The following is a 25,975-nucleotide window of genomic DNA, read 5'->3' on the forward strand; positions in this document are numbered from 1 at the left end:
GTTTGGAAGGAAAAAAAAATCCTGCCAATAATGTGTTTTCATGTGTGTGTTTTTTCACAGTGCTGAATGTCGTACAGTGGCTGTGAAACATGTGAGACACCAGTGAAACACCTCACTTATATTTTATGATTTTATGGTGAAATGTGCTGTTTCATGTTAACTCTGATGTATTTTAGCCAACATGGGCACTGAAAAAAATACAAGCTGCTTACGCTTTGCATACATATCTAGTGTTAAACAGGCCTTAAGTCAACATTCAGAGACGATGTACACTGAAAAAAACAATTTATTTAATTTTTCTTTGGCAAGCTTTTGCACACATATTTTTATATAGATTTCACATTTGGAATTAAGTAAACTCTACTTAACTAAGTTAAGTGAAAGTAACAAAGTAATTTTAACTTGGCTAGTAAAAGGTTGAGTAACATATATTTTGTTTTTGTTTCCTTTGCAATACATTTCACTCAAACAATATAACATGGAATTAAACTGTAAATACAGCTGGGAAACAGTGGAAAAATCAACCTTATTAATTATTCAAAGCCCAGTGCATGATGGGAACACCAGTATCAGAAAGGTTGAGTAATTTTACTTAATTTTATAACGTTGATATTTACGCTTTCATTTTTACACTCTTGAATTGAGAACTAATATAGAATTTACTTAGTTTTTTTAATTCTTGCCTGAACTAACTTTTTCATGTAAATTACATTGTTTTTTTTGTAGAATTAACTTCACCACAAAATAATTTTCATCAGTGTACAGCTTCAGCACTTCCAGAGTAGACAGACTCATGCTGCTACAGCTTACTAGTCACACCCGGTGTGAACAGGGTTTCAGATCTCTACACGTCTACTGTGTGCTCTTGCTACTTCCAAACATGTTAAAGGGTTGTAGAGATATTCGAATTTAAAATGTTTGTTGTTGACCTTTAGTATTGACATTTCTAGATGTGGGCGATCAGGTTAGGGTTAGATTGGTGGTCGACATTATAAAAAGCTCTGACTTACAATGTGGAGCATGAGGTAGTCTCCCAGGCCGGGGGCACTGTCGATGCGGATCAGGATACCATCCTTGAGAGAGGTGCTAAAGCCCACTGTCAGCCTGTCTGTACGGGTGCTCGGGCGCTCATTGGCTGGCCAGTTAAAGGTTATGACGCCTCCTCCTTTCCCAAAGATATACGTTGTTCCAGCTGTAAAAACAATAAGAGATGCAAAGATTAGCTTATGTAATACTGAGACTTGACTCTGAATGTATTTAAACTGTGAGACACTAATGGTTTTTATGGAACTGTGTGCAGAACAACCTTTTCATAAAAAAAAAAAAATGAAGTGTGACAATTAAAAAGCCTAATACATAATATATAGGGTGACCAGACGTCCCGTTTTTCCCGGGACAGCCCCGTATTTCCACTCTAATTTTAGTGTCCCGACTTATTCTAAAAAAATCATGTTTTGTCCCTTATTTCATCGTTAATATATATATATTTTTTATATATAATAGGTTTCGTTTCCGAAAGGCTAAGTGAATATATATGTTACGTTCAAACCGTGTAGCGCGCATGACAGAGAGGGAGAGACCTTGTGTGTGTGTGCTAGTGTGCCTAATGAAGCGCATGTAAGACGCATTAATAGAGGGAATGCATTAACGTCACTTTCCCGCTGGAACACGCCCCCTCAGCCGGACTGAGTGGCAGAAGAGCAGCTGCGTGACAGGATTTAATAGGGGAAACTGCGAAAACGCAAGTAAAACAAACGATTATCAGTTTAAACTAAAGATTGGACTCAATATAGTGTTCCTTACAACTTACTAAAGATCCAGTGATCCATGGATATTAACATGCAGCCAGGAATCGTGTTTCCTGACATTTATATGTGCCTGATTTTGACACCAGGGAAATACATACAGCAAATTTGCCTGTGAATGCTTTATATAAATACAAAATAGGCAGGTCTAAATCCAGGTGATCACTTATCAATGTTATATATATCATCATATCTTCTAGAGACTTAAAACTTGTATAGTTTTTTGTCAGTGTTTATTTAAAAATGTCAAATTATACAGAATATACAGTGGTAAATATTTGATTGATGAGTTGTCACTGCAATATATAACAATACAATATATAGAGAATGATTTTACCACTAAATTCAGCATATTGACACATCCACTGCAAATCCACCTTTCGCTGCCTGGAGTCCAGTTGTTTCTATGAATTGTAGCGATCTATTTGCTTCTCTGTTCTGTAGCTTTAGGTAGTCTGTAAAAATATTCCTCATATTTCTTGTCAAATCTAGTTGTACAGTCAGTCTCAAAGCTCTTTCCCGTTTTAGACGCGTTTTGTGTGTTTTTCCGCAGCATTCACACTGAAAACCAATGCTGCCGCTCAGTCTTTTTGCCACTTGTGGGCGTAACTGCAGTCACTCCGGCCAACGGTGACTTCACGTGCATTCCCTCTATACGCATGCGTTCTGTATCTGTTCCGTATTCCACTCCGAGAAATCTGGTCACCCTAATAATATAGCATATAGAAAATTTTTGTAACATGTATTTTAAGCCAAAGTAAACTTTACATTTAAGAAGCCTATATATACAGTTTGGGGCCAGTAAAATATTAATACTATTAATTTGAAAGAAAATAATAATTGTATTCAGTGAGGTTGCATTACAGTGATGCGACAGGGACAGTAAAGGCTTTTACATTTCAACAAAAAAAAAATCTATATCAATCAACTTTCTATTTAGTTATTCTATTTCTATTTAGTGAAATTCACAATGTTAGTGACATGTAATTTCAAATGCAGTAGACAAATAACAGCAAAATATAAACCAGAAGAAAACGTCACATTGTCACAGCCAAAAATGCTACTAGTACAAGAAACCAATGACATGCCACTAAAATGTCCTCTTCAAGTTTCCACAACTAGGTCAAAGACTTTGAGAAATGTCCTGACATTTTTAAACAGTCAGCGGCAGCTCTTACTCGCGTTCTCGTAGCACTAGCGATCAGACCTTAAGCATGAATAATGCCCACACCTGGGTCAGAAAAGTCATAATTCTTCAGGCTCATATTCTCAGTAGAGCCTGCTGGAAAATGCTGTGACCTATCCAAGTTAAATATAACTCTTTCCAGGGAATAACAGCCGAAGCCTTTGATAAATGAATTCTGTTATTATCATGCATTATACTAGTGGAAAAGGTAAACGCAAAAGTCTTCACCTGGAATAGAGGTAGGGCAACAATTCTTTCTGATTTGACCGGTGCATGCTGAAACGGTTTCACGGTAAACAAAAGCACTGTTGGTTAAACTGCAATTTCACGGGACTATTTGTTTTGGACAACAGTTGCAATGGTGGGATTGTGGTGCAAAGCAGTTCTGTTGATTTTCCCTCCGCTTTCAACACTCAACCAACAAATGGCTGCATGTACGCTAGGAAGGAAGACAGCTGGCAGGACTGCCCTCCACTCAAGGGGCCTGTCAAGTGGAACATCTGGCCCTGGAGCGGATCATGCACTCACACAATATATCGCCCCCCTCCATCTCCAGCAGGCACGGTCCCTTTATGGCTCTCATTCTCAATTTGAGTCGTTGACTTCAGCGAATCTTTCCCTTGACAGCTTGGCAAGTCATCGGGGCAGCAGCATGAAATGTCTATGCAAGATGCGTCCAGACGCATTAGGAAGTTAAGAATTTACTGTTACAGGCGACGCATCCGTCATTAACTTCTGACAGATCGCAACAATACAGAACGGTAAGTCACAGCTGGAGATGCGATGCCGCCATAGGTGCAATCTTTTGCTCACGGACAAGACAGAACTGAACCTCATTTGCACTTACATGTCTGTGTTTGAATGAAAATTATTCAGAGCCAATGCATTTAATATCATAAGCAGAGGCACAAATTCTTTTGCTATTACGTTTTTATTCAGAAAGCACTTAAAGGTTATTACCTTTCCATTTTTTTTTTAATGATTTGGAGTTGCTCTAGACTTGCGCTGTTATGTCAGAAATGTAATGACTGTGAGGCTTTTAAAACAATTAAGAAACCTAAGTGTGCCGTTCCTTTCTGCATTTTGATGAGCTCGCCGATATTTTCAGTGATATATTACAGATTAAGACGTACAAGGGAAAAGCAGTGGGACATTTTAATAAAGAGGAAGGAGTGTCAATGGTTTACTCAAAGCAGTGCCTGCCTGCAGAATGGAGGATGTTCTTTAATAAATTAGCTGCCAGCTTCAAACAACTCAGCTAATGTGAATCTTAACCTGATAAGCATTTAAATGAGGACAGAACCCCACAAACAGAAAAGAAGAAGAAGAAGAAAGGACTTATTGAGACGCATACAATGTATGTCTAGATTTTATTTTAAGGTTTCAACTACTAATGGTTGCCTTGGTTAGAATTTTCCATTAAGTAAAAGGGCGGTATCTCTTCAAATGGAGGGTAGATAGTCCACTGACCTACAATACATAGACTAAATAATCAATAACCAGTCAATTATCTTAAATAGCGTAACGGAAAACATCCGGACATTTCCCCACGTTTACGTACACTACAATGTGATATGATTCATGTCTGTATAGCTGATGTGAATGTTATAGAAACCCTTTAAGGTACCAAAAAAAGAACAAATGTTTGGGAAAGCAGGTAATAAGAATGTTTTGTCACTAAGTAACTGCATATCAAACGAAACTGTAGGTCCCAATGTACTATTAATTAAATATTAAACACACTTCAAATGTCACATTTTAGAATAAGACGACAAATAAATACAGTGCTCTACCCTCGGGTTCAAAATCCATATAATTAAGTCCAAAATCAAGGCTGAGAAAGAAAAAAAAAATACCCATAAGCCCTTGTGCTTAAATAATTCAATTATTTGTATGGTCAAAGCATGGGAAACCACAGGGTCATTTTTAATAATAATATAATAGTAATAGTAGTATAAATATTAAACAAAACTATATAAAATACTATATTCTAATATATTAAATATATGAATTAAAAACAAAATGTAATTTAGAATGAAAATTTTAAGCAAATGCAATTACGATTATGCTCTATAAATGAGCAATATCACACGAGTAGCCATGCAATAATGCTCTCATCACGGCTGTGATTCGGCCGCAGTGTGTGTGTGTGTGTGTGTGTGTTTATATATACAGTATATATATATATATATATATATATATATATATATATATATATATATGAAGAGTTCAGATGCAAAAACCTCTAAGAGCCATCTGAAATTTTCTTCTACAATGATCATTTTTATCAAGCTCGTATATTTAAGTTCAGTAATTTCACTTAAATGACAATTAATAGGTCATTTTCATTGACATTTAATTGAAATTAATGAACTTATATATACGAGCTTGATAAAAATGATCATTCTAGAATAAATTTTCAGATGGCACTTAGAGGCTTTTGCATCTGAACTCTTCATATATATATATATATATATATATATGTTATTATTTTTTTAATTCTTTTTTTGAGAACACCACAATAGGTGAACTTGATGACACCTTGAGAGACACCATTACTTAGGGGAAATTCACCTCATCTGGTTTAAAAGTATATAACCACAGAAAACTGCAGTCTAATCATCTCATCTCAGCTTCGCTTATCATTGTTAAAGGACAATCACCAACAAGGGCATGTTCCTTTGAGACGTATGGTTAAAGTGATAAAGCACACATGATAAAGAGTTCCATGCAGCGTGTCACATAGTGAAAACCACAGCCTTCAGCTGCTGCATTAAAACTGCAACAAGACAGTGGCAAGACAGATAAAAGAATGGCGTGTCTTCCATGCAAGGTGGAAGTTCAAAGACCTGTCGCTTGATCATGCATAAGATCATAATGTAAGTGAAGATGAGATGCCTCCGCTCAATACGTGATTCGCCCGCACCTTCCATATTGATATTCTGTAAGTGTGAAATGGAAATAGCACTCCTAAGCTTCGTCCCCCCAAATTTGCCTGTAAGATGAGAATGTTCAAAAGCTCAATCTGATCACATACATCACAGCTTCTCCTTTTCAGCTCGACACATCCACGTTCAAAAAATTGCTTGCCTGTACACACAAAGATGTAATATCTGAAATAGAGTATTTTAAGCAGTCAGGCACTGTGCTAAAATGATCCCAAGAGTCAACAGTATAGAGCCGCTCTCACAGCGAGTGTCGGGAGGTTTAAAGTCTATCAGCTCAGCAATTGGTTCTGAGCTACTTAGATAAGAAGGCGATTAGAAAGGCGAGCAGGTAGGAGTCCTGTCTGCTCAGAAACTTGAATGTGAGTTGCTGTGAAGTTCTAGACTCACATTTACCACATTTCTGATTCAAACACAATGACAAAAAAGGCAGCGATACTAGACATACGTCATTGACTTTCAGTTTGAATTGGGTTTTTAATTTAACTAGCAAATGAGTTATGCTCGTAGTTTCACAGCGTGAAACCCACAGAAGATATGTGAGTTGAATAAACCCATTTCTGCCTGTGGGGCACTTGGGAAACTGCATGAATAACATTCTTATTCTTTCATTTTCAAGACCAAGTGTGATATGACTGGCCGAGCGATCCTTGGTGAATGTTTCTGTAAACGCTTCAGAGATCGAGGAGGGAGACAGATAGGCAGACTTAGTACAAACATAGCTCTCGTTGCACAATGTGGAGCTAAAAAGAAGGAATACGGTAAATTGGCATCAAGATGGCATTTTGATAGATCTCTTTTCAGCTCCCCTTTTTAACCCTCCCTCTCCCCATCATTTTTCCCAACCATTGCACTAAAACTTATTCCTAGCATGTTTACCTACTAGAGAGAAGTCTTTTTTGTTCAATCATGAAGAGGGGGTTGCTCAGGCCGCACTGCTTGGCAGTCAAGTCTTTCCCCAGAGAGCGAAATTCAATAGAGGTAATGATTACTGTGAGGACCAGTACTCAGGAGTGAGATGGTACTGCCAACCAAAATCGCCAGAATAAAAAGATAAAAGTCTCATCAACACAACAAGAACATAAAAATGCTAATCATGAATATCAAGGATGTAAACAGAAATGAGAACAAAACAATTAGAAAAACCTGTCTTGCTCCATAGCTGTCTAGTTTTCTTTTTAATTTAAGAGCGTAGGAGGGTTGACAAAATGCTCGAACACAAAACCTCATTACCTTCATTGGATGTTTACAATTTCCCTCCACTCAAATTTCAAGCAGTTTTATTTTTTTGCATGATTACTAATGCGTGTAATTGTAGAATAGCTAGCAATAGCAAAACTATAATGACTTTCACTGGTCAAACAAACATATAGCCACGCCTCAAACCAAACCACTGCAGCTCTGTAAACACTTTAAAAACAGTATTCAACCAGTGTTTTTTATTTTATTTTATTGATATACTATTTTAGAATTTATTACTATCTTTTATTTTTGTATTCTCAGTTTTCATTTTTAATTTTAGTTTAAAAAATCTATTTAGGTTTAATTTAATTTGAATTTATTTCAGTTTAACTATTTATTGTAGTTAGTTGCCAATGTAACAATTTTTAATTTTAATTTATTTTATTTATATATATGGTTTTCATCTAATATTTATACTTTATTTTATTTCAGCTTTATTAACAAAAAAATATTTTTTATAATTTTAGTTTAACAATAACACTGAATTCAACATATGGTCTACTTTTATTTAATTAAATTAACAATAAAAGTAAATTATGTAAAACACATTCCTAACATATTGATAAAACATATTTTATACATTTATTCTGATATTGATATTATTACACCACGCCATATGGGTGGTGATGGCGCAGTGGATAAGACACATGCATTTGGTGTGAGAGACCCGGGTTCAAATCCACTGTGAGACACCAATGTGTCCCTGAGCAAGACACTTAACCCCTAGTTGCTCCAGAGGAGTGCGACCTCTGACATATAGCAATTGTAAGTCGCTTTGGATAAAAGTGTCAGATAAATGTTAATTTATTATTTCAATATTATATTAACATTATTATGATATAATATGAAAAAAGGAAACATATTTAGCGTACATGTTTCATCATTACCATTCTTAAACGAATAATTCAGATTCTGTGAACCACATCAAAAGATTAATTGAAAAGATCAGACTTACAAGAATATTTCATTCATGAATCGGATAACTTTACTTCTCCTATAATACAGAGACCTAAGGTGGAAGAGATGCAAAATACACTTAAAAAGTACATATGAAAATATGATGATTCAGAAGAGAAATAGACTGCATTTTAGCAATGAGAATATATGCCTCTTTTTTTTTTTACCCACTTGTGCACATAGTGCTCTTGTGAGTGTGAGATCATTTTTTATTCTATTTTGTCCAATCAACTTAGATAACTAATGTAGGTCAGATAACATTATGGTTTCTGTTGATTAAATCAATATCCTTCATTGTATTGATATTTTTTATTTCAATGAATATTTTAAGGCAACCAGTTAAACCAACAATATTTTTTTACAGTGTATTCTTCTTCTAATTTCCTATGCTCTCTCAATAAAAACGACAAAAATATATCACATTACTATGAATATTTGGCATCCACAGCAGCCTCTCCAAATTTTCAACTGTTTGCATTTTTCAGTTCCCAATCATTCCTCTTCATCTGTGAAAAATCTGACAGTTGCTTTGGGAGATTAACAGATTTTATTTAACTAAATAAACTCTGTGCAGGAATTGTGCCAATCATAAAGTGCTACCTCATCTGACGACATATTTCTCTGAAATACAGCAGGAAATGTGAGCCAACATTTGGCATTTCAGCCTCCAGCTAATTTTTAATTGACAACAATAACAGCATCCGAAGAAAAAAAAAATCTATATGTTTGCTTATGGATTGTTTCAGAGACATGCAAACACGACGAGCAGGGAAGGATAATCATTACAACACACAGCATATTGATTCCCTATTCACTAGAGCTGAAAGATTAGGAAATGTATTCGTAATGTGGCTGAGTGGCAAGCTTTATGACTTACTTCCATTCGACAAACACATGCAGAGACAGCATCCATTGTGCAAATGTCCTGTGGGCAGGGGAATCGTGTTACACATTTCAAAGCTACCTAGGTCTCGCCGCACATACCGAAAATAAGACTGGGACTGAGGCTCGCTGAAACCAAAAGCTTCTACGAGAACGATGACGTCACTCACGGCATTGATGACTGTGAACATTTCTGCCAATTTCTTGTCGGGCTGTATTTCATGGCTGGCTTTTCAGCAGGATGGAGCACATCCTTGAAGCAGAATGTGCTCATCTACTGTGAATAATCTCTACGTGTTTGCCACACAAAAGAGAAGACAAATGAGAAGCATCATAATTACAGAGAATGACTGATGACTTGGCTTTAAGCACAGTTCTCTCGCAACGATAGCCTCCGTATTGCTTTTAGATTCAAGATAGCATTGGGTAACCGCTGTGTTGTTTTGATTTGATTCATTTGATTGTTAAATGAATAATTAATTTTGAATTCAATATTATGAACATTTTGTCAGCAGTCACTCACCCATATGTCATTTCAAACTTAAGTTGAACGCAAAAATCACTAGAAAAGTAGGTAGCTATATTTCAAGACTTCTGAAGTCATAGCATAGCTTAAAATGACCGAATCAAGTCAGTGAGTTGAATTCAAGAACTAGATTAGACAGATTCGACATTTCGTATGTGAGATAGGAATGATAATTTACTGACTTTTAATTCCAATTCCAGTGCATTCTGGGAAATTAAGTGTTCTTTCACTGTGGACCATAAAACTTAATATAATAATAATAATAGATATTAATTTTAAATGAATATTAATAATATTTAAACGGAAACATTATTAATATAATATGATAAAATTAAACTTATATTTAGCTTATATATATTTTTTTTTTCAGTTTATCATTATCATTCTTTAATTATAATGACAGATAATAAAATTCAGACAGGTTTTGTAAACCGAATCAAGATTCATTGAGAGATCAGACTTACAAGAATGATTTGTTCATGAATCAGAAAGTGCAGGTGGAGCTATAAGAGCTATAAGGTGGATGTCAAGATTTTGAGTGAATAATGACTAATATTAATCTACTTCCTACCCAAAGTCTATCTGGCTTCAGAAAACTTATTTACGCCACTTTTATGGTGCTTTTTGAAGCTTGAACGCTTTAGTCGGTGTTCCTTGTAACTTTCTTGCTCAGGTTTAGAACAACATTTTGGTGAGTAAATGAATGTTTTTTGTGTTTTTTTGCCCATCAATTCTTGTGTTTTACCGATGAGAAAGAACAACTTAAAAGAAAGATGCACATTCTGATTGAGATCAAGGTGATCTTTTGGTAAGATGCATCTGTTTTTGTGTCTCTGCTGTAACTAAATTGCAGTGGGAAACTAAATTAGGGTAAGAATTGTATTTTTATGTGGGGAACACACTGGGTGGTAATCTCCACAGAAAGTTCACATTTTTCATGTGAACATAATGTGGCTTTCAAAGTCTCCACAACACAATAGAAAAGAAAAATGCAGCCAAGCCACAGCAGTAACCCATGTAACCCTCACTGCTACCATTCCCTGTGTTCCCCAGCTGTCTGACACTGACTGTTCACTGGGATAATTGGCCATTACTTCTACTTTTGTGAAGAGTCCAACTCTCCGAGATTTCCTAAGGTTATATTATGACAAATTATCCAATTTGCTCCACACTTTAGTAGGTGGCATTAAGCCAGCAATGGTAATAGGTTACAATATTTTTAGATATATTTCACTTTCATATAGAGAGAGAGAGAGAAACGAAACTGTATGTATATACAGTCCACATTAAATTTTAATGCTGATCGTTCATGTGAATTATATTGGATTTGTACATGCATATATAACTTTATACGGCATAGGGGGTATATGTGGGCTGTCTTATCCTGTAATGTGTTGTTTTGTACACCGTGACCAATATTGCCGGTGCCTAATGGTTATATTCTCCAAAGCCTTCCTCCTTAATGTCCAATAAATTCTTGTTATTCTCCCTGCCTGGTCCACTGAGGAAGGGTTGCCACCTTGTTGTCATGACGACAGCCTCTGTACTGTACACTGTTGGTGGGAACATGATATAGTTATAACAGGAGAAGTTCTTGAACTTTACGATCAGTGGCATCCTTTGGCCGAGTCCCTCTGGTCTCAGTGTGGGTATTATGTGAGTAGTTCACTTTTTATGACTCTAATTGCACATAACTCAGTCTCAAATTTCCTTTCCCTCAATTTGGCCAAAACGCACAAAGTTTAACTTTGATCAGGGCATTGTGGTTTGAGAGTTTGTGAAGTTGAGATACCACACAGCTGACCTCATCCAGAAAAAGATTTCTGATATCTTTGCATAGCAATGTTGTCCAATTAAACAAACAGACCTGCTCACAGGGGCTTTGATTGGATATAAACGCTTTGATGTTGGAGATAAATGCCTTGGTGTTCCTTAGGAACACACATCCATGGATACAGGATTTCAGTGGAAGGAACGAAAATGAGCTTTAAATTCAGAATGTTTTTGACTGAAGTCTCTCTTTTAGGTCCGTTCAGACATTTTTCTATCCATGTTATGCTATGCCGACTGAACTAGTGTACCTATGGTTTCAGATTCTAACATTCAGGAAAGTATAAAACAAATTCACAATTTAAACGTATTACAAAAAAATAAAAACACTAAGAAGATATATATGTATATATATATATTTTTTTCTTTTTCAAATGACTTAAGAATTTACTGAATTGTAATTCAAAGAAATTGAACACACATAGTGTTCTTCCAGTCTGGTTCATCCATCCATCTATCTATCTATCTATCTATCTATCTATCTATCTATCTATCTATCTATCTATCTATCTATCTATCTATCTATCTGTCTATCTGTCTATCTGTCTGTCTGTCTGTCTGTCTGTCTGTCTGTCTGTCTGTCTGTCTGTCTGTCCATCCATCGTCTGTTTGTCCGTCTATCCATCGTCTTTCTGTCTGTCTATCTATCTATCTATCTGTCTGTCTATCTATCCATCGTCTTTCTGTCTGTCTGTCTATCTATCTATCTGTCTGTCTGTCTGTCTATCCATCGTCTTTCTGTCTGTCTGTCTGTCTATTAGGGCTGGTCCGAATACCATTTTTTGAGCTTCGAAGCTTCGGTAGTAATGAACATCGAATATTCGAAGCTTCGGCGAGAGGGGGCTGAACATATTCTTTTCACTAATAAAGGCAGGAATCTCTGTGTTGGTCTGTCTTTTTGCATTTTGATTATTTCGAGAACCGTTCATCCAACCGACTTCACAAGGGAGTGCAGTGTTGCATTTGGTGCAATATAGATGGACACGCGAGACGCGACACATTCAGAATTAATAAACTTTTATTAAGCTATAGAACAGCGCGAGCGGGAAGCAGCGCACCTCACGCGGGCAGGGTTTATATGCTCCGAGAACGGACACTCCACTATGATATAAAACGCACACACACAGGTCTGTTAAATTAAGCAATACTTTTAAGGTAGTCTAATATTTTTCTGACTAACAAATTACTGACACAGTAAAGGGTAGATTTAAATAAAGAAAAACGAAATTTAAATAAAGAAAAAAATTAATTTAAATAAGGAAAAACGAAATTTAAATAAAGAAAAAAATAAATTTAAATAAAGAAAAACGAAACTTAAATAAAGAAAAACGAAACTTAAAGGAGAACTCCGGGCAATTTTTAAGTTAATCTTGATCGTTAGACCTTTGTGAGTACTGACTATAGAAAAAAAAACGAACCGGATTGGTGCTTGCTACGCGGAGCTGCGACCGCGAATGCCCAGAGCTCCCACCCAGCTAAAACGGCAGCTATGGGGGCATCGACATAAAGAGCGTTTTTGAACCTCTTAACAGACACAAAATGCAATTAAAATGTCTGTCCAACATGAACAGGGACCCTACATGTGAACAAGATGCGTTTAGCAACTTAGCCATTGTTTCAACTCACCTAAATAGTCTTTTAGACGGCAAGCTGTAGTCTCGCGCTGCAGTCCCGTGCTGTAGCCGGAAAAGGTAAACAATGTCCAGGTGGGAGGAGCGTTGATCATGTGCGACGAGTTATGATCAGAGTTGCTTACAAGTGAAGAAGAAATGGTTCGTGTTTGTGCCTTTCCGAATTGTGACAACAGAATGCGAAAATATAAGAGCTTAAATTTTCATCGTCTTCCTTTCCATGACCTCGAGATTCTGCAGTTTGTGGCTAGTTGTATTTCAACTTGATGTGCAAACTCCCGTAGAAGTACTACGCGCTAAAGATTACCGCATTTGCAGTGAACACTTTGACAAGGATGACTACACACACTCAACACAGCGGGGCCGTTTGAAGAAAAATGCCATTCCATGTACGAAGACTCGTTGCACATGATCAACGCTCCTCCCACCTGGACATTGTTTACCTTTTCCGGCTACAGCACGGGACTGCAGCGCGAGACTACAGCTTGCCGTCTAAAAGACTATTTAGGTGAGTTGAAACAATGGCTAAGTTGCTAAACGCATCTTGTTCACATGTAGGGTCCCTGTTCATGTTGGACAGACATTTTAATTGCATTTTGTGTCTGTTAAGAGGCTCAAAAACGCTCTTTATGTCGATGCCCCCATAGCTGCCGTTTTAGCTGGGTGGGAGCTCTGGGCATTCGCGGTCGCAGCTCCGAGTAGCAAGCACCAATCCGGTTCGTTTTTTTTCTATAGTCAGTACTCACAAAGGTCTAACGATCAAGATTAACTTAAAAATTGCCCGGAGTTCTCCTTTAAATAAAGAAAAACGAAATTTAAATAAAGAAAAACGAAATTAAGTTAAATTAAAAACGAGATTAATTTAGATTGATAATAACGGGTAAAAGGCTAATACATTTTGTTTCTATTATTCTATTTTCCACAATGTCAAAGCAACGCAGCTTAACCCAAAACACAAGCTCAGGCATGCACTTCGGTCCATACAAACTCCGCTGTTCTGCGCTCTAGCCAGAGAACACTCCCGTTGCAGTTAGGCGTCGGTTCTATTTCTAGCATGCACGCATTTTCCGCGTGGCTCGAGCCGCGCCTGAGACGCGTGTTTCACACAGGCAGTGTGCAAACTCCAACCTGTTAACATGGGAGCTGAAATAAAAACGTACATGCCACACAGCTGAGACGCTCACGCCATGCAGCCAGTGTGTCGCCGGCCTTATTCAAGCGCGAGTGAGAACCGTTTCGCGGGGGATCCCAGGTGTGCAAAAAAAAAAAAAAAAACGAATATTCGAATGTCAAATTTTCAAATCGAATACCAACCCACCGAACGAATATTCGAATATTCGAATATTCTGGTCCAGCCCTACTGTCTATCTATCTATCTATCTATCTATCTATCTATCTATCTATCTATCTATCTATCTATCTATCTATCTATCTATCTATCTATCTATCTATCTATCTATCTATCTATCTATCTATCTATCTATCTATCTATCTATCTATCTATCTATATCTATCTATCTATCTATCTATCTATCAATCTATCAATCTATCTATCTATCTCTAAGGTTTTATGATCTTCATCTCGCTCATAAGAAACTGTCCAGCACAGAATCAACACTGCAAACAAACATGCTCAACTTGGCTAACATGTATGATTCATGCTACCGGTTGCCCCATGAGTGTACAGTATACACACTCAATAATAAAGTCAGTCCTTTTCAGTAAGAACGGCCAAACAAACTAAGTCATCTGAAGACGTGAGAGACCCCATAGATTCCAGGATACCTACTGTACATCATGTGATAACAAGCTCAGAGGAGGGGCACAGTAACCAAATTACCAAGTTTCCTCAAAGCAAATGAACAAACGCGGCAAAAGAAAACAAAGCACCAACAGATCTCCATAAAACATCAAAATAATCCAGTTATCATCAATGTTGCAGGTATCCGCAGTGCAGTTTAATACTAGAAGCACAAAGAACGCTGGACTCTGGAGGCCCCGTCAAGCAGGTTGAGCTCAAAGAGGGAAATGCTCTTTTCTAACAGTGCCCTTTCCATCTCCCACTCTTTCTTTCTTTGTTTCGCTCTCTCTTCCCCTCTCTCCTCGCGCTTTAGCACGTGCCTCTTATCGCATTAGTTGCCTCAGAACGAGGCAGAGAGCAGGCCAGAGAAGGCAGAACGTGGGAGCTCCTGATAGCACTTTCTTTGTTGTTCTGTCTCTCCTCCTAAGCAACAATGGCTTCGCCGCTGCGATGCCAGCAGCTGCCGAAAGATGTGAACACCTATGTGTGTGTGCGCTTATTCATTTCCATCACCGCATTATTTTCTTTCCCACTCTTTTCTCCCTCTCTGCACGTTGCTAAACCCGACTCCCTTTGAAGACGCACTTAGTAGAAAAGGATGAAACATTACATAGCCAAAGGCTTGGCAGCTTATGATGGTGGATGCAGTCTACCCAAACACAGCACTTTCTTCAGGGAACACATTTTTCAACCAAACATATATACACACGCTTGTACAGAGAGCATTACGTGAAAAAACCCAACACCTTGAAACACCAAGAAAGCGTTCTTTCCTGTTGGTGGACTGCTAGCTCTTCAGAGACACGTATACGTGTTTAAAGTCAGTCTGTTTTCTAAATGCACGTTATTGATCTTATTGTGACCAATTCATCCATGCATATGGTTCATATTTAAATTTTGTTTTGACCTTGTAATGTTTAACCCTGTAAAACCTGACATTTGAAAAAATAATAATTTGAAATGGAAGTTTGTTGAACTTAGAGGGAAAAAAGGGCGTTTATGGCCCATGTGATATGGTGGAACTCACACCCGGAAACAAAAACAAACAAACAAACAAACAAACAAACAAACAAACGTAAGATTTATTCAGAGGCTCACACTGAGCAAAAAATTGCAATTTGAGGCAGTTGCTGCTATTTATGTGGCGAAAAAGTAAGATGGAATTCTGATAGCTTGTAATGTACTACTTGGATAAAATGCATTTAAATCAGTTATCACTCTATATGTCAGAAGTCTGATTAATCATATTTGATACTTACATTTTTACATTTACATTTTAATCATGTAAACCTAAGTTGCTTTAGTCCAGTAAGTTTTCCTCCTAATATTTTACTAACAAAATAAAAGTTATTTTTACATTTAATTTATAAAAATGGTAGACGTTTTTAGAAATATACTAAATGGCCTTTTACTTGCTAAATAGTATAAACGATCAATCAGACATCAGAAGGCATGTAGTAGATTGTGTACAACAGGTTTGTTTTAATCAAGTTGTTATAATGTTCGTAAATGTATACCCCTTAGAAATTTGTGTATCAAATATGATACAGTAGGCTTTCTAGGTTCAATCAAAATGTCATAACTGGAAATTCAAATGAAAATGACAAATGACTCCTATCATTTAGTCCGCTTAAACCCCATCCCTACAATCTCATGTATGCCTCTAATTTGGACTTCAATGCCCACATCTCATAATCCAATCCAACAACGGTCTCAAGAACCAAGTCCCCGCCTTATATTTTGTCTTTCTCCATAATTCATCAAATTCGGATGTACCTCACAATATGGAAAAAAAAAAGATTTGTAGCTACTTCTGTTTCATCGTGACTTTAAGCATAGCAGAAAAAAAGTAAAGTGTTTTCCAGCTCTATTCTTTTCGAGTTTTTGTGGCCACCATGTAAAGAATCCAAACGAGGGACTTCGATATTGCGGCACCGTGAATCTCTTCTGTAGTGCAAAGTTAATAAATCAATCTATCAGTGCAGGTGACAGGGACAGCAGGACAGACTCATTAGTGCCCGCTGTGCATGTGTGACCTGCAGGATGGAGATAAATGGAGGAGGCTCTGGTGTGAAGAATTCAGCAAGGCGGAGGGAGAAATCGGGAGAGCTGGATGCGGACTAGGTGTGGGTCGAAAAGCAGGATAGATGAAGGCTACCAAGCATGAAGAGCTGTCACCATGCATTCTGGTTCGGGCCTTGCTGATTTTACACCTGGTTGGCCGTGTCTGCTCCACTCAGGTGCTCTAACATGCCACGCACACGCTGGGATGTGGCCTGTGCCGTGATAAGAAGGCCACAGTGAGCATGTTCGCCATCTCACTGATGCAACTCATGGATTAATCACCAAGTGTGTAGTACAGTACGTGGCTCTGGAGAGAAAGGAAAGGCTGAGTGCAAACAAGAAAAAATGCATCAATGCCCATTTATTAATCTCCTGTGCCTTTCATTACATTTCGACAAAATGTAAAATACAGTATATTAGGACTCTAGAGAGAAACTGTTAACAATGATTCATGTGCAGAACGGAGCTAGAAAATGCTTCAATACGCCTTACAATAACATTTGTTGTTAGTCAGATGTTTAAATGTTAAATGTGTACGGTATAATTTCAGTGCCACCAATTGCAATAAATGAGGAGTGAATTTACTTCTCTTAAATGTTTTCTCCAACATTGTTTTCAGGAAAATTAGACTTAATATAAGATGCATTCATTAAACTGTTAGACAGGTTTCCCAAACATCTACCCAACTGCCATTGGTAAATTTAAAAAAACATTTTATATATATATATATATATATATATGATAACCCCCACCCCAAACTTACACCATTGGTTGAGACAATGTTACTATGTCAGGCTGGTTGGAATGCTAAATAAACAGAGCAAAGTTACAGAGTTACTGTGAAGGGTTCAGTTATATAAACGCATACCTCGGGTCTTTAGTGACCCGGGATGTTGTTAAAAAAAGAACAGGGTAGTGAAAGTTTGATATAAACCTTCTTAGTATTCCTCAATCAATGCATTATAAACAATATAACCAGGAAAACAATACAATTTTAAAAGAATACTGTTTTCCCATTCGTTTTTGTAAAAATTGTATAGGATCACTAACGACCCGAGGTGTGTAACAGTGTAAGTATATTTTTTTCTGGACAACAATAACTGAATTTTTGAAGACTGAATAAGTGCAATTCACCTTTATTCCACAAAGTGGCATGTCTGAGACATTGAAAGAGACATTTCACTAATAGGGCCCTATTTAAACGATATAAGCGCATGATCTAAAGCGCACGGCGCAAGTGCACTTAGAGCGTGTCCTAATCCACTTTTGCTAGTTTAAAGACGAGAAAAAAATATCTAAAAGGATTGTCCCTATTCTCTTAATGATTAATGGGTGTGTAAAAACAAAAGAATAGGAAGTATCATCAGAAAAACTCAGCGATTTACTGCAAAGAAAGTACTTGAACGTAATCAAATATTAGCGTCACTGTCACTTGATGGTCGCTCTGGTGTAGAAGCAGTCAGCGACCAAAATATTGAATTTGAAGATGTTGATAATAATAGTTTTGAGAATATGTTTAAGATCGTGAATATGAGCCAGATGCTGAATGAACTGGGAAATAAGCTCTGCAGGGACAATATTCTTCTGTAATTGTTACTCTATTGTTACTCTAATTGTTACTTCTGTAATTGATTAGCAAAACATGCATTTAAGGATATATATATATAGCAACAAATGCATAATAAAAAAAACTATTTAAAGTAGTTCACACAAAAATGAAGATTCTGTCATCATTTTATCACCCTGATATAATATCATAACTGTCTAACTTTCTTCTTTGGAACCATAAATGAAGGAATATATTTTGAAGAATAAAGTATCCTTCTAAAAGATAAAATAAGAATTAATGGAAGAGATAATGTCATCAACACTTTTTGTCAGCTAAGTGAATTCCTCACAATGCATGCAATTCCTCATTTTCACAAAGAATACAGTACCACATCGCCAAAGCCAGATTTTTTTTTTTTTAGTCTAAAGAAAAACATCAGTAAACATTGACATGCTTGAGTCCACATCTGCAGGAAGAACAGATTTGATGTTATGCATTTAAATGATCTCAACAGAGAGGTGAAAACAATTTTCACCCTCACAGCCTCTCTTACTTACACGCAAATAGACGAGAATGTGACCCGTATCGCACAGGGCTTTAAATATTCTCTTTATATCTCAAGACGCATGACTGTTATTCTCTAAAGAAGGGACGGTTCACTTTTTCTCATTTCACATGATGGCAATGCTGCATATGTATCAGACCACATACTGGGTCTCATTCGAAAGAATTGACATTAGCTTTTCTGTGCAACACATGTCCATGCCATTTTAAAATCTCAGAGCTCACTGATCATTTGTCAGCATATCTTTTATGGTGAAAAGGTGTTTCAAGAAAATTTTTCCTTCATTTCATATGTTTGAGTAACTTGATGAAACCTATGTGATATAACATGTAATCTATGTCAGTGAATGTGTATAAATAACATTTAATAATAGTCCATAGCTCTGCAGAGCCATTATCTTTTCACTTAAAATGAAGGCTCTCTAATATGAAACATTTGCTTAAAAGAAATTACTCACCATAAAATACATACCCTGCTAGTATAGTTCTTGCAGGAGTGCAGAATTTAACAAAAAAACTAATTAAATAATCCATTGATTCATTTCGTTGCACACCTGTTTTCAAGTGAAATTTGGCAACAGTTTTTGGAGAAAGTTGACTTTGAGCCCCAACTCTCACTTTATTTCTCTAGACCTGATAATGAACTAAATTGATTTATTTATAAGATTTTTCTGTCCATTAGAATAACTGAGTAATAGCTTTTAAACATTGCTTCATCGTGGTCAAGAGGTGGCAAGCCAATTAAGATGAAACCAGTGTTCAGAAAACGCAGCATTAGAACCTTTAAATAAAATAATGTTTCAGAATGTACAGGCCAAAAGTACATGCATAACAAATAAGGAATCGTTCCGGCAGACAGAGGCAGGTGAATCCGCGGCCTTCACAATATTCTTCTCAGCTTTAATGAGAGTCCCCCACCATTCAGGTGAGGTCTCGTCTTCTTGCTCTCTTAATAAGGGCTTTATTTCTTATGGAGTGCATCATTTCCCATGAGCAACCAACATGAGGAAAGACGGCCAGAGGTTTACCTGACAGCTACATTAATACCCACTCTGAGTTATTAAAGGGAGGCCGATCATTTAAATGAGAAAGCTGACATTATCTTCTGCTCACGCTCTGAATGATACAGAGAAAATCAATACAGACTGGTATATCAATACTCTGATAACTCACACTGGTTGGCAATACTGCTGCATTAGTGGAAATGATGTCCCCCCGTACTTCATGGCAATGTGCACAATTACGAGGCTGATAAAGAATCTGTCTCTTGATGCATTTATGCGTTTATTCAGCTGCATAATGAAATCAATTTGTACCATATTCACAATGTTACACTTAAAAAAGCCTTCTGAAAGCCACTTTATTGTGTGCAAATGGGGAACAGGCTGTAAAAGAAAGCGAAAGATAGAAACCTGTCCCCCGTCACACACACAAGGCTCTGTGCCGGCCTGTTTCATCAGAGCCGAACACGGATTAAAATAGTTCTGAAAGAAAGCCCAGGAGGCATTTTACGCTTCCATTTACAGAACTTAATTCTCTTTGATGATAAAAATCTAATGTAACCTTTTTAATTTGTCAGTGTAGGAATGAGAGACGTGGGGGCCCCGACTCCCCCCCTTTCACACACCGACTCCCTGCGCATTTCCTATGCCGTGGGACAATACCGATGTCAAGGTGAGAAATGTAAAGCAATTCTTGTCTCCCTAAAGCAACGAAAGCCATTATGCAAAAAAAAAAAAAAAAAACCATAGCTAGAACCGTGTGTTTCGTAGTTAAATGTGCCAGGCTGCCTATTTGTTTCCAGCCTTATAATATTTTTTCAGGAGTTTTACGCTGTATGTCGAGGCCCCGGAGCTACCCATGCAAACCTATACAGTTTGAGGAGCAGACTAATTTTGTACTCTTTAAAAATGCAATACACCATTTCAGGTTCAGAATCAAGTAGCATAGGGAGCCCTCGACTCTGACCATAAAGAAACTAATTGAGTTTCTACAAGGTTCAGTACACCCTCTACTATAACAATTTCCTAAGTTATGGAACCAGAAAATCCTACATTTTCAATAATATCTTGATAAATTATACATGGAAACCTTTACAGGTTTTTGCATGAAGCACTTGGTGGAGCTACAAAGATGTACAAAACACTAGTCACAAAAATATACTCAGCATGGGACCCAAAAGTCTAAAATCGCAAGTGAAAATGATTACATTATAGTTTCAAATTTAATGCAAATGTTTTTTTTATCATAAATTATTTTATCAGTATAACAGTTTGAGTACAAAACTTCAATAGAAGCAAGAACATCTGACCATCTATACACGGTTAAATAATTAGCTTATTTGGTTAGCGACTCAAAAATTAACACTTTTATTTAGCAAAGATGCATTAAATTGATCAAAAGTGACAGGATTAATTTGAAATATAAATATTTAATAATAATATAATGGGCTTTACTGTTCTTTTAAACTTTCTATTTATCAAAGAATCCTGAAAAAAATTTATCATGGTTTTCACAAAAATATTAAGCAGCACAACCGTTTTAATAATAATAAAAAGAAGCACAAAATTCACATTTTAGAATGATTTCTGAAGAATCATATGACTGAAGACTGAAGACCATCACAGGAATAAATTACATTTGAAAACAACTATTTAAAATTATAATAAAATTTCACAACGTTACTGTTTTTACTGTATTTTTGATGTAATAAATGCAGCCTTGGGGAGCATAAGAGACTTGATCGGTAGTTTCTTTAAAATCTTAAATATTTTTCATTTTACATCACAAACTTGTATAATTTTTAAAGGGGTGGTAAAACACAATTTCACTTTTCTAACTTTAGCTAGTTTGTAATGTTGCTGTTTGAGTATAAACAACATCTGCAAAGTTACAGCGCTCAAAGTTCAAAGCAAAAGGAGATATTTGCTTTTAAATAATTCAATTTCTAAGGACTACAGCAAACGACAGGTTTTGGACTACACGACATTCCTCCGGGTTTGCTGACGTCAGCCTATCCCATTATTTACATAAACCCCTCCTCTGAGAATACTTAATAAGCGGGGCGAGGCTATTTTATATTGCTGTTTTGGAGATGAGTTGTCGCAATGCCGTCGAAACGCTGCTGTTATTTTCATCCGGATTGCAGGTCCACTTTGTTCAGCCTACCTATGGACGAGGTTAGGGATCAATGGTTAAAATTTATTTTTAACTTTAATTTTAACTCAACTTTATTATGACCCAAATCTCGCTCTCTGTGCCGCACACGGAGGAAAGCTTTTTTACAATCTTCACAAGCTCAATTTGCACATCGGCTTGTTCTGAAAGATGGAGCAGTTCCAACTTTAAAAACAGAAGCTTTTGTTTACGGTCCACAATCTGTAAGTATGATTTATTTTTCATCGATGTGTTTTCCTGTAATAGTTCGTATTGTTAATTGTACGTTTTAGCAATGAGAAGTAAACAAATGACAACGCTGTTTGGCTCTGCTGGTTTGTTAAATGCTCATTCATACTTAACCTAACCTTAAAAATAAATAAATAAATAAAAATAAATTTTAAAATATTTCACCTGTCAATACAGAACCAAAAATTCTGTAGTCTATGCTGTCAATACTGCTGACAGTGTCTTTATCAGTAGGCTTTATATTTATGCTTAACATGAAGTATAGGGCTTCCACAACTCTCTCCCATATGTCGAACATGGGTGATCCGTGTCAGCAGCGCCGCGTCAGACACGTTTCTGGTGTGTAAAGACATAGAAAACGCGATGCAGCTGACACGCAACAGAAACGCCACGCTCACGCCACGCAGCCAGTGTGTCTCCGGCCTAATACAACAAAGTACAAACTAGACTACAGGTTAAGGTACGGGGCGTGACATTTCCGGAGAACGTGCACTAGTCGGTTAGCGAATCACAACACACTGGGCCAGCTAACCAATCTGAGCCCATTCCGTAGTTTTGAGGGACTGGCTACATAGAAGCAGGAAACCATCAGACTGTTTTTACAAGGAGGGGCAGAGCAGTGTTGAATAAAGGTAAAATATATGAAAAATAATGCAATTTTTAAAAAACGAAGCATGAACTCATGTTACAGTGCACCCCACAAACACAATCAAGCCTTTGAAAAAATGTGTTTTACCACCCCTTTAATGTATTAATCATAATATGTTAGAAAATTATAATTTTCAACCAAAAAAAATTGTGTGTTTATTTCCAGGTTTAAATAATTTTTTTTTAAATCACAGATTTTTAATACGTCCTCGCTTTGTTGAACCCTGTTAATGATGACATTCGGTAATATGATTCCATACTGATCCTAGAGGAACGTGGGAAAAAAAAACGACACCTGCTCTCACAATTCTGCACCAGCTCACTTTCCCTGACTTCTGTAAACGTCTAACATTTACCCAGACTACTCCTGGACCTTTGTTCAGACTTTGAAGAACTGCCCTTCTTCTCTCTTTACAGAATACGCTTTATATGTCCGTGTCACACCCTGCACTGATTGGATCACGCCGTGCTGTGTGGAAATCCTGATCTAAACTCCGCTTAGATGACCTTTCACTGGAATCCCCAACAGATTCCTTTTAACCGAAGACCGATGAACTCACCGTGCAAACCTCCATCCCGCTCTGTCATTTAAAATACAGAAAATCAGATATTCGTGATGGGATGTGTAGTCGGATAATCCCATAATGTCGGAATTTAGAGAAAACCACATTATAATGGCTTCTGCAAGGTTATTCTGAATTAAGTTACAAGTTCTACACCATCCTTGACAAAATGAAACCAGACAGTCATACATTAAGAAGTAATTTCACTGTGCAGCATACGAAAAAAAATGTCAGTTTTAAAAGAAAACAAGACTTCAGTGTTCTCTCACAATCTGTTTAAGTAAATTACATCACTGCGGCACTATTAAATAAAGCACAGAGTGGATTATTAACGTGTCCAGACTTAAGAATATCAAAATATATTTGCATGTATTCATTTTGTTTTGTACTGTGTGTTCAAAGAAAATTGCATATGAGGTCACTACATCTTTCCTCATAAAACTAACTCGGAGGAGACTAGCCGGAGAGCCGCAGATTCAACGGGAGAGAAACAAGGAAAATCAATTTGAAGTCGCTGTGCTCTTTCACAACGCTGGCGGAGCTCATGAGAGGTTGTCTGTCAGGCAAAATTACATCCATCCCCAGACTTCTGCATATAATTTATGGAAATGGAAGAGACATTCCCTCATAGACGACACAGCGCACTTATGCATGTGAATACATCCATTAAGCAAAGTCACAATTTCAATATGAAGAGCAAAACCAGTAGAGCTCACAATAAGGAAGCCTGTTTAAGTGAGAGGAAGAAAAACATTAACATTCTATAACGAGAGGAGGATTCCATTAAAATTTCACACCTTCGAAGAAACACTAAGACTCTCTCGCTCTGTTTCTCTCTGTCTCTCCATCACACACACAGAGATGTGCTCTTTGAGTTATCGGTGGAGGAATTTCTCTTAGTTCCTCAGATATCAGAATGAGGAGTTTGGTTATGCCATTTGTTTTAATATTCCTCATAAGCAGCTTCTCACACTGACATATAGACTTTCTGCCACCTCCATCACATCTCCATTCACCACACTGTCTCGACCAGTACTGACATGCATCTGGGAACAGCGCTGGTGGCTGGAAAATAATGACCTGTACTATTATGGTGATGATTTGAGCTCTGCTATTCACAGGTAAGAGACACCCCACATTTGCATGCAATTAGCTGGCTTAGACACTCTACTGCCATCCGCACTGTTTTGAGGGAATGCTGATTATTACACGGATAATTATTTTGGCCACATAAATTTGAATAGTTATTCGGAAGTTTGCAGTTCTGAACATTCAAGTATTGAAAAAACAAAAAAAAAAAAAAAACATTGCCTCCTATCACACACGCACGTCAGCGAGGTTTATTATCTCTTGTGTGTTTTGGGCTGGAAAATGTAATTTTTCGAGTGTTTGCACATCTGCCTGCGATATATTGCTATACAATTTCCTGTCAGATGTTAGAATGACACTCAGCTGACGTTTAAAGAAATAGTTAATGCAAACTTATGTTTGAAACAAGTATGCTGTTGTTCAGTGAAAAGCAAAAATAGTCAAGGTTGAAGAATCTTGCACAGCTCTTGCTGTATAGTGAGTTTATAGTGACCATATCTTATGTACTGTAGGAGAAACAGACTGAAGTCGTTGTTCGCTAATAATCTTGAAAGTTCTGGGTTGGCTGGTAAACACAGCCCAGAGAGCCTCTGCTGGTAGACTTTTTTGATGACCATTCAAAAATATCTGTGTATGCATGACAAAATGTATTATTTTACAAGCAACAAAATGAAAGCAACTTAGTCGTTTTACCAGTGCCCAACCCAACTTTTGGAGGAATCTTAAAAGAGTAAACTGAAATCTGAACATGTTAGTGCAACATAATATTTTTTTTATGGCAAGCGAAATTAAGATTCAATAGAAAAGCATTTATTTGAAAAAGACATGGATGTACTGAACTTTTAATTAACTGAATGCATTCTTGCTGAATAAAAGTATTCATTTCTTTAACAAAGATAAAATAAAAACGTTGAACGGATATATATGGTGAAGACTCAGATTACGTGTTGAGAGAGTGAGAGTAAGCTAGTATGTCCCTGCAACTGAGGGTGACACTGACTCCTTTTGTTGTCTTGTGAAAAGACCTGAAGGAGAAAAGGTATTTTCTGGGCTCTGAGCAGTAGAAGTCCATGTTTGGGAGGAGAATGGCTCCTGGCTAAATGGAGGAAGTGATGCAGTAGACAACAGAGTGGGCTGAAGCATGCTGGGACTGCCAGCTCTCTTTTCATCCCAAGGAAGCCACTGGCCTCTGAGACTCTGCTTTTTTCAAATTTCTCTTTTTTCTGGCTTATATACATAGCGCTAATGTGTTTGATGGACTACTGTACTCATGTGTGACATGTCTTGT

At 37.0% G+C, this 25,975-nt stretch overlaps 1 protein-coding gene across 18 annotated transcripts in view; it reads right to left on the bottom strand.

Moving 5' to 3' along the window:
* Positions 1-25,975, bottom strand: part of nrxn3a (neurexin 3a) — a 302,208-nt gene that overhangs the window by 74,318 nt on the left and 201,915 nt on the right. For all 18 annotated transcript variants that reach the window (XR_013206632.1, XR_013206630.1, XR_013206631.1 and 15 more), the window contains one exon: positions 1,011-1,192. Coding sequence is in view for 15 of the 18 variants with exons in the window: in XM_077239234.1 (XP_077095349.1) it covers positions 1,011-1,192 (182 nt within the window). In the remaining 3 variants the exon portion in view is untranslated. The remainder of the gene's footprint in view (positions 1-1,010; positions 1,193-25,975) is intronic.

The sequence above is a fragment of the Siphateles boraxobius genome, unplaced genomic scaffold (genome assembly GCF_051911475.1).
Source record: "Siphateles boraxobius isolate OS27281-9 unplaced genomic scaffold, OSU_SipBor_1 22, whole genome shotgun sequence".
Taxonomy (NCBI): Eukaryota; Metazoa; Chordata; class Actinopteri; order Cypriniformes; family Leuciscidae; genus Siphateles; species Siphateles boraxobius.